This window comes from Ochotona curzoniae, unplaced genomic scaffold (assembly GCF_017591425.1).
Source record: "Ochotona curzoniae isolate NIBS_2020 unplaced genomic scaffold, NIBS_Ocur_1.0 patch345, whole genome shotgun sequence".
NCBI lineage: Eukaryota > Metazoa > Chordata > Mammalia > Lagomorpha > Ochotonidae > Ochotona > Ochotona curzoniae.
The window spans coordinates 485,418-495,284 of record NW_024466912.1 but is presented as its reverse complement, the minus strand read 5'-3'; the positions used below and the strand labels follow the sequence as shown (position 1 = coordinate 495,284).

General features: G+C 52.7%; 1 protein-coding gene across 1 annotated transcript; it reads left to right on the top strand.

Moving 5' to 3' along the window:
• The first annotated feature begins 1,151 nt into the window (after nt 1–1,151).
• On the top strand, nt 1,152–9,645 carry LOC121167187 (tripartite motif-containing protein 15-like). Its single transcript, XM_040996577.1, has 7 exons — nt 1,152–1,538; nt 4,007–4,102; nt 5,692–5,922; nt 6,603–6,625; nt 8,041–8,156; nt 8,480–8,512; nt 9,128–9,645. The coding sequence occupies exons 1-7, from the start codon at nt 1,152–1,154 to the stop codon at nt 9,643–9,645; spliced, it is 1,404 nt and encodes a 467-aa protein (XP_040852511.1).
• Nucleotides 9,646–9,867: the final 222 nt, after the last annotated feature.

The following is a 9,867-nucleotide window of genomic DNA, read 5'->3' as shown; positions in this document are numbered from 1 at the left end:
GCGGTCACTTGAAGAGTGAACCATCAGTCGGAAGACCTTCCTCTCTGTCTCTGCTCCTCTCTGTATATCTGTCTTTCCAATAAAAATAAATAAACATTTTCTAAAAAGACAAGTTTACTTTAAAAATAAATGAATAAATAAATGAAATCTAATTTTAAAAAGAAATTTTTTTGTTATATTTTTATTTTGAATTTTTGAATTTTGTGGTACAATTTTGTATAGACTGGGATTCCTCCCCAAACTCCCACCCCGACAGATTTTCCCCATGTTGCTACAATAGCATAGTCCTTCATAAGGAGTCATAATTCCATCAGTCTCTTATTTAAGTGTTAAAAAAAAAAAAAAGGAAATTCTAAACCTTACGTAATTGCGGTTGATTCTACTTCCCTGCCTTTTGTTGAATCGAATTTCCCCAACTGTTATCAATGCAAATCGCTGAGGTTATGGGTTCTTGCCTCTCCCATCTACAGTGGAAAAACGAAAGTAAAATGGAAGTCCAGGATTACACAAAGTCCAGTAAGGACAGGGTGCCCATGGGGAAGCAGGGGGACAGGAAAGGGCAGCGCTGGCGGTGCAGGCGAGGTGCGGGCAGAGACGGGGTGGGAGCCGTGCTCACAGCCCCCTGGGGACCAGTCCACAGTCACCGGAAGTCAGCCAACTCCGCCTCAGCCTGGACTTTGATGCCTAGGCACACCTCAGAGCCAGAAGTTTATGGCTCCCACCTGCCCTGACTGACAGGAAGCGACTCCACCCTGATTCTTTCCACCCCACCGTGGTCAGGGAATCCAGGAAACCCCTTCTCGCCGTCATCTCACAGTGCACCGTGTTCCCCACCCTGAGACCAGCAGCAGACAGGAGAGGAGAATGGCTCGCTCGGCCATCGCCGCTGGAAAACGCTTGGTAACTGCCGGTGCCCTGGAGTTTGGACCCGCTCAGCTGACCCGGGTGGTGGTGGCCGAGGGTTCTGGGGAGCCCGAGAGGCGGGGCAGGTGGCTCTGCTGGGCCGACGACGTGCCTGCCGTCCTGGCTCTGGACCGCAGGGTCCGGTCCCACCGTGACTCACTCATCAGTGACTCCATTTCGAGGAAAGGGCCTCCTCGCCAGGCAGCGAGGCAGAAGCTGAGGCGGACGGCCTGGGCGTGGCACCAGTGATGCCCTCCACCCCCTCCCTGCAGGTGGTCCACAAGGGCACTGCCACCTGTCCTGCCTGTGCCCAGCCTCTGGAGGATGCCGTGACAGCCACCTGCGGGCACGACTTCTGCCGCCTCTGCCTCTTCCCACCCTCCCAGATGGGGTCCCAGCCCTCAGGCCGGATCCTGCTTTGCCCGGTGTGCCAGGAGGAAGAGGAGCAGACAGAGAACGTCATGACCCCAGTGCCCCTGGGCCCTTTGGGGGAGACCTGCTGTGAAGAACATGGTGAGAAGATCTACTTCTTCTGCGAGAATGATGCTGAGTTCCTCTGCGTGTTCTGCCGGGAGGGGCCTGCCCACCAGGCCCACACCGTTGGCCTCCTTGAAGAGGCCATTCAGCCCTACCGGGTAAGAAGCATGCTTTGGCCTTCGGCTCTTTCCGGGAGGGCAATATCCTGGGGGATTCAGCGGGAATCTGGACAAAGGACATGGCTTCTAGTTAGTTGGAAACCTCCTCCCATGCCGGTGACTCCACTTGGGTGTCAGCAGTTCATGGCCTCAGGATGAATGTCAACTCCAGTCCCCCAACTCCATCCCCTCTCCAGAAAGGCCTAGGGCCTCTTAACTCATCATGGAAGCTGCCCGGGCAGCATAAGGTCTCCTGCTGGCCAGGGGCAGGTCCATGCGGTCTTCCAGGTTTCAGATGGGAGAGGGGCTTTCTAAGGCTCTGACCACCAAGTCCCAGAGGGGAATGAGGAACAGGGAAAGGCAACCTACTGACACTGTTCTGCCTTCCTTTCTTTGGAAAACAAAATTATATATTATATATGATAATTTTTTTTCATTTTATTTGAAAGGCAGAGAGAATGATCACTCTTCAGTCCACGGTTCAGTCCCCAAATGCCGAAAACAGTTAAGGGCTGAGTCAGACAGGCCATAGCCAGAAGGGAAGCACTCAAAGCCAGAAGCGAAGCACTCAACCCAGGTTCCCTTGGGGGGGGCAGTGAACGTAAGCTGACACCTGCTGCCTCCCAGGGTGTGTGTCAGCAGGAAGCTGGATGGGGTGTGAAGGAGCCATGGTCATGGTGTGGGAGATGGCATTCCAGGAAGTAGCTTCATGGCGGTGCCACACATGCCCCCACTGCTGTGTCTCTGAGAAAAGGCAGGGTGACCACAGGCCAGTATCATGAAAATTTCCTATTTCATGTCTGTTCTAGGGAATATTTTCTGTTCCTATCTGTTTCTCAGCTTTCATTTTGCCATCCAACCACAAGGTCTGGAAGTGGCTTGCTTAGAAACCTTGAACTCTGTCTTGTTCCCCAAGCCCGATTCTTCCCATCTCAGTTCCAATCATTGCATAGTCTACCACATCAGCATATCCTCCTAAAATGCAAAGCTGGTCCTGTCACTCCTCTGCTCTATATCCGTCCGTGGATCCCCAGTGCTCCCAGGAACCCCCGTGCCTCCAGCCAGGTCCTCCCTCAGCAGAGGATCCTCCCTTCCACCTCTCAGCCATCCTTCCCACGGCACCACAGGTCCTGCCAGGCTGAGCTAGATGCACCTGCTACTTCCTCGACTGTCGCACTCTTTTTAAAATATTATATGATATTATGTGTACATATATATACATATATATGTATGTATTAATGCTCATTACAAAGATGAGGGGATGGAGATTGCAGACCCGTATGGACCACTGATAAAGATGGAAAGGTAAGAATGCAGAGAAATGTGTCCAAGGCAAGGGCTGAGTAGGGGGAAGAGGATGTGTCACCCCTTATTGTCAGTCTACATCAGTGCTAGGGGACAGAGATGGTCTATTGATGCCGCCTCAGGAGCCTTGGTTGAAGGAAAAATGTCCTGGGGACCGAGTGGTAGATGGATAAGATCCACGTAAAGCAGGGGAGGTACGACCTCATGAGGCCCTAAGCTTGCTGTGCAGCTGTCCCCCATTCTGACCCTCATCTAGTGAGTCCTCATCACCGGCCAGGGCTTTCCCTTCAGTGGCCGAGCCCCCCACATCATCTTGATTGCCCTAAGACATTGTTGGCTTCATTGTACAAGGGATGTTTCCTCTGTCCTCATAGGGGCTCTTCCTTGTTTTCTCTGTATGAGTTCTAAGGCCTGTTGGTTGTTCATATCATTTTCAGAGAGTCACAGGCCTAGGTGCATTCTGTAGAACCCGGCCTGAAATGTTATACCACTTGCTTTTCTTTCCACTCTGAAGAGGTACTTGAGGCCTTCTGTAGGGTTAGAGGATCCACTTAATCTTGTCTTTCATGTGCATCTGGAACTGTTCTTCATCTTTTTTCTGAAGTCAGCAGCACAGGTGGCCCGGCCTTGCAACAAATGCTCTGTGGTCAGATCACACATCATGGGATTCTCTGTGAGATGGAGATCCTGTCAGTCTAAGTCACTCATGTGACTAGGAGGCCCACTCCTGAGCAGGTCACCCTTCCCAGGCTGCCACCAGCCCTAGTTCTGACCCTTCTCAGTGGGGGATGCAGCCAGGCCCAGACCACTGCCTGCCCTATCTCCCATATGCACTGGTCAAAATGACTCTCCAGAATTCCTACCTGGCTGCCCCCACCGCTTACCATGGCCTGGCGCTTGTGTGCACTGGTGGGTGCCGTATTCTCTGCTTTTGAAATCCATTCTTTATCCCTGCAGGCAGGGCTATCACTGTGTGCACATCTGCACTCTGGAACTTACCTGTTGATATTTTAATCACTCATGACAGACTCCTGCCCCATAGAGCGGTCTCCTTAGGACAAAGTGAACTCCTCCACCCCCAGCAGTGAGCCTGGGATGTGGCAGACCATGTCTGCGAGTCCAGCTGTTAATCCCGCTGCTTCGTTGGCCACTTCTCCTGACAGGAGCGTCTCAGGAGCCGGAAGGACGCGGTGAGCATGGAGAGAGATGAGATTGAGGACACCAAGTGCCGGGAGGAGCAGAAGATCCAAGAGCTACTGGTAAAGGCCACACCCCTGGCCACTTTCTCCTTTAGGGAGTTGCTTAACAGACTCAGCCAAAGCTGCCATCCAGCGTGTCTCGCCTGGCTGAAGAGAACCAGCAAGCTGTTCTCATTCCTCTTCCTGCCACCACTGGAAGGCATTTGGGATCTGAGGGTGTCACTATGCCTTCTAACTCAGGATCTTCTTTGCGCATAAACCTGGGGGTCCAGAAAAGTGATGCTTCTAAGATCACACAGCAAAGCTTAAGTTCATGACTGGACCCTGGGTCTCCTGCCTCCCGTCCTCACTGCACTGCCTGCCCCTCCCTGTCTGCATGCCTTAAACCACCACCTCCAGACAGGAAGCTTGGGTCCCATGGTGGGTGTGTCTGGACTCCAGCCCTGACTGAGGGTGGTGGGCTCACAGAGCGGCGGTGCCTGGCTCCCTCCCACCTCCTGTTTTGTGCTGCAGAGTTACTGGGGAAGGCATCCTCAGGGTAAGACTCCTTGGCAGCTGGGCCAAGGGGGCAGCGTTTGTGCTGGAGGGATCCCCGTATCCCTTAACCCCAAAGAAGGCGACCTCAGGGGCCAAGTCCAGTGTCACATATCGTGCAATAAAGCTGTGTTGGCTGGAGTCACAGCTTCTTTTTTGCCTCAGCTGTCCTGCACGAAATGACCATCATCGTCAGCATCCAGCTCCAGGGAAGGTGCAGCAGGGTTAAGATGCTCCCATGGATATGGAAGGACTTGGGGCAAGTTCAACATGGCTGTGAGAGCATCATACGGCATTTCCACTAGAATCCCTAGCTGAGACAGTCCTCAACATTGACGAGTTCATCCTGAGGCCTAGCCACTTCTACCAGAGTAATATTTTTAAGATTTACTTATTTGAAAGGCAGAGGTCTTCCTGGGCCCATTCACTCCCGATGCCTGCAACAGCTGGGGGCTGGACCAGGTGACATCAGGAGCCAAAAGTTCCATCCAGGTCTCCCACACAGGTAGCAGGAAAATCCAAGTAGCTGGGCCCTCATCTGCTATCTCCCAGGCAAGTTAGCAGGAAGCTGGACAGGAAGTGTGGGAGTCAGGGTCACACTGACATCCCACTATGGAATGCGGGCATCCTAAGCGGTAGATGGATCTTCTCTACCACAGTCCCTGTCCCTACCACAATGTTATTTGAAGGAATGAGTCTTGGAATTACATACTCTTTGTATCTGTTCCTTTTTTAATTAAAAAAAAAAAAGTTTTCCATTTATTTGAGAGGCAGGGAGACAAACATAGGGACATCTTCTATTTACTGGTTCATCCCCAGTGGGATGAAATCAATTGTGATGAAATCAATTGTGTTTCCCATGTAGGTGGCAGAGTACTACAACCGCCTATCTGCTGCCTCCCAGGGTACACATTAGCAGGAAGCTTGGTAAGAAGCAGAGCAGCTGGGACTCAAGCCAGGCACTCTAGTGTGGAATGTGGGTGTCTCAAGTGGCATCTTAACTGCTACACCAAATTCCCCCAAAACCTTGCCTTAAGATCTGTTCCAATGAGCCTCATGGCAGTTGGTCCTCAGAGTCTCTTCTCTAGCCATCTCTGTCTTTCTATCCCTTGCAGACTCAGATTGAAAACAAGAAGCAGCTGGTGGAAACAGCCTTCCAGAGGTTGCAGCAGGAGCTGGAGGAGCAGCAGCGCCTCCTGCTGGACAGACTCAGGCAGCTGGAGCAGCACATCTGGAGGGAGAGGGATGAGTACCTCAGCACGCTCTCGGAGGAGGTGACGCGGCTGGGAGCCCAGGTCCAGGAGCTGGAAGACAAATGTCAACAGCCAGCAAGTGAGCTTCTACAAGTGAGAGACACCCCATGGAACCCCCACCCCCACCAGCATGGGCTGCAACACGCTGGAGAGAGGCTGGAAGGGGAAGCCGAGATGGCTTCTCAGGGGAGGGACTGGTGCTCACCCCGATTCTCGAATGCAGGGAGATCACGGAGATCTGGACTGGTGGTCCTGCTAAGGGCTTGGGGACCAGCAGCTTTGGAATAACTCTTGGTTCTTCTGTCTATGTGACTTGGGCACTCTCTTAACCTCTCCAAAGAAGCAAATAAGCATGGCCTCCCACCCCACCCCTTCGTAACAGCGTTGCAAATTTTAGAAGAAACAACCAAGAAAAATGCCTGCATGGGCCTCAGCACCCAGGAGAAAAACCTCAGCAAAACAGTGCCCATTGTGGTGGTCATCGTTGCTGTCCTGTCACACAGCAGGGCTGGCTGACAACCCCAGGGGCCCTGCTTTCACCCAGCTTAATCCATGGAAGGAAGCAGACCCCAGTCCAGGATAAGGCTGGACACAGAGGCGCTGAGCCCACGCAGGGAGGAAGCATGGTGGGGATTGAGGGGGGCAGTTCAGTCCAAGTATCTATCTAGAGGATGGGCGTTTCAAGCTGGTATTTTCAGACAGCCAGGGTGGATAGAAGTATGGATTGGAAGGTCATGTGAAACTAAGTGTGTGTTTTTGTCTTTCTTTTGTAGGATATCAGAGTCAGCCAGAGCAGGTAGGGCCCCTCTGCTAGTCCCATACTGAGTCACTTGCTATCCCCCACATCTCTGCCCACAAATGTAGTGACCCAGAGAAGCAGCAATGCCCTGCCTGACACAGTCTCGCTCACTCACACCCCATTCACTCTCACTAAAGGCTCGCATTTGAATTGGTTGGTATTGAGGACAAGTCCTCCCCAACCCTCCAGCCAAGAGCTGAGGTTCTAAATAATATTCATGTTCCTAAGCTATTGTAGGAACATCTGTATAACCCACAGGTTTTAGTACTTGGGTTGACCAGAATCCCACTAATATCAAATTGGAACTGAAAACATTTACTATAATTAAACATAGGCATGGGATCTAAAGAGACCCAAGCACGTTCATTCATCTTCCCCACTCAGCTGCTCCTGAACTGCTCAGTGCTACTGTTCCAGGACAGCCGGCAGATGCTGGGAGCCTTGGGGGTTTCTGCTCCCTTCCCCTCCTCTCTGCTGTAAATGCAGCAGTCTGCACAGAGATGAGAAAATAGAGGGTTGGCTGGGAATTCTGGTCAACGCTCATGCCTTGTGACTGCATGTGCAGGGGACGGTGTGCCAAGGTGGGCATGAGTCATGTCTGCATACATTTTTTTTAAAGATTTACTTTTTATTTAACTGAAAAGATTTACAAAGAGAAATATCTTCCATCCACTGGTTCACTCCCCAAATGGCTCAAATGAGCCAATCTGAAGTCAGGAGCTTCTTCTGGGTCTCCCATGCAAGTGCAGGGTTCCAAGGTTTTGGGCCATCCTTTGCTACTTTACTAGGCCAACAGCATGGAGCTGGATGGGAAGTGGGGCTGCCAGGACACAAATTGATACCCATATGGGATCTGGACAGATGCAAGGCAAAGATTTAGCCAATAGGCTATCACTCCAGGCCCTGCATATATGTTTCAAGAACAGCCACAAGAGCACTGGAGGTCTTCTAGTCTGAAGGATCTGAGACCCGTGGGCTGATGGCCACACAGCCGGTGACTAGGAGGACAGAGCTAAGACCGGACCTTTTCTCTGCAGTGTGTAGCTTCTTTTCCCTTAGCGCTTTAAGTCTCACAAAGCTCAGCCCACAAACTAATGATTAGTTGAACAGATGGTAAATACCGCCCTCTAGCGGCCGGTAGGAGAAATTACCTCTGCCCCTCTCAGCGGGAGGCGCACATGCCATTTTCAAGGGTCTACCTCCCCTTGTCCAGATCCGGTTACCCAGAGTCCTCCTTGAGTTTAACCGAAATGCCTGTGGCTTTAGCAACTCTATATTTCCACCAAAGGTAAAAAAGTGATAGTCTAAGTATTCACCAAAGTCATGCACACATCAGATTTTAGCCTCACTCTGCATCACCCACTCATTATTTTGGGACTTTGGAACTGAACTGGTTGCTAACTCATCTGCAGGTGTGAGACAAGGACTTTTGTGTGTCCGGAGACCATTTCTTCTGAACTTATCCGGAAGACCCGCGACCTCCACAGGAAGATCCTCGTCCTCCCGGAGATGATGAACACATTCTCAGGTAAAGGGAAAGCCCCCACCCCCACCGCCTCCCTGCTCCACCTTCCCCTGCCTTCCACGTGGTCCCCGAGATGACCCTGTCACCGCTATCCCACCCCATGCCACCCCACCCCACCGAGCTTCCCCTTAGCCATCCCATCCCGCTGCGCTCAGGGGTCACTTTCCAGAGCTGCCTCTGCTTCTAAAAGCAGCAGACTCCCGGAAGGGGAGGGTCTCCTGTTTCCCCGGTTCACATCACAGCCAAAGCCCAGCTCAGTGCCATCCCTGGCCTCATCTGGCACCCAAGACCTGTCTCAAATCTTTCTTCATTTCTGTTTCCCTCAGAAAGGCTGGCGCATCATCTGGAAACAGATTCAGGTAAACAGCTGGGTGCTCTGGGGGCCACTGTGTCATGTAGCCACTTGGTCCAAGACCGCAAGCAGGACAATTAGACACCTACATTCTGGCCTTTTGTCTTTTAAAAATATCTATTTTTTAATTGGTTTTTCACTAATCTGAAAGGTAGAGAGCCCTTTCATTGGCTGGTTCACTTCCCAAAATCTTTTACCAGTAGAATCCCTGTCTCCCACACGGATGGCAGGAAACCAAGCATCTGTGATTCAGTACCTTCTGTTTCCCAGGAAGCTGGATTAGAAGTGGAGCCGGGCCTGGAACCCAACCACTGGGATGTTGCTTCCTCAAGCATCACCTTGTTGGGCTACAGTTCAGTGCCTCGAAAGCTTAATGAGCCGAAGCACGGCCTAAAGACCTTGTGAGAAATACACATTCTGCTGCTGTTGGGCTGCAACCGGGTTCTGGCTGCGTGCACCTAAAAGCGCCCAGGTGAAGCTGACGTGGCCCCACGCGCCACATCCTGGGAAGCCAATCCTTGAATGGCAGGTTGTGCCAGGCTCAGAGAGGCGCCGACAGCCGCTTTGCACAGCCAGGCTCCCTCCTCCGGCTCAGCCGCTGCGTGTGCTCTCTTTCCCGCAGGGCTCCTGATTCTGGACCCTCAGACGGCCAGCCAGAACCTGGTGCTATCGGACAACGGCAAGTCAGTGAGGTACACTCGGCAGAGGCAGAAACTGCCCGACAGCCCTGTGCGCTTCGACAGCCTCCCTGCTGTGCTGGGCTGCCCGGGCTTCACCTCCGGGCGCCACCGCTGGCAGGTGGAGGTGCAGCTGGGCGACAGCGGCAGCTGCATCGTGGGTGTGGCCGCCGAGGAGGTGAGGCGCAAGGGCGAGATGGGTTTGAGCGCCGCGGAGGGCGTGTGGGCCGTGATCCTGTCGCACCAGCAGTGCTGGGCCAGCACCTGCCCAGACACCGACCTCCCACTGACGGATATCCCATGCAGCGTGTGTGTCGTCCTGGACTACGAGGCGGGACGCGTGGCCATCCTGCACGCGGACACGCAAAAGTCCATCTTCACCTTCACAACCTCTTTCTCTGGCAAAGTTTACCCTTTCTTCTCTGTCTGGAAAAAGGGTTCCTGCCTAACCTTGAAAGACTGAGAGGAGCGATTGGGCGGCAGAGAGGGCAGTACTGGGTGGGGTTGGAGAAGGGGGACCCAGCTCCTCCCCCGAGGCCCAGCCCCGAGAACCCAGTTCCACCCCTGCATTTCCTGCACCTGATCTGGCTAGGAGAACACCCTGAAGCTGAGATGGGTGAGGAGAAGTCAAGGAGTCGGGGAGATGGGTCCTATTCCATCCATGAACACAGTGAGTTAGAACTTG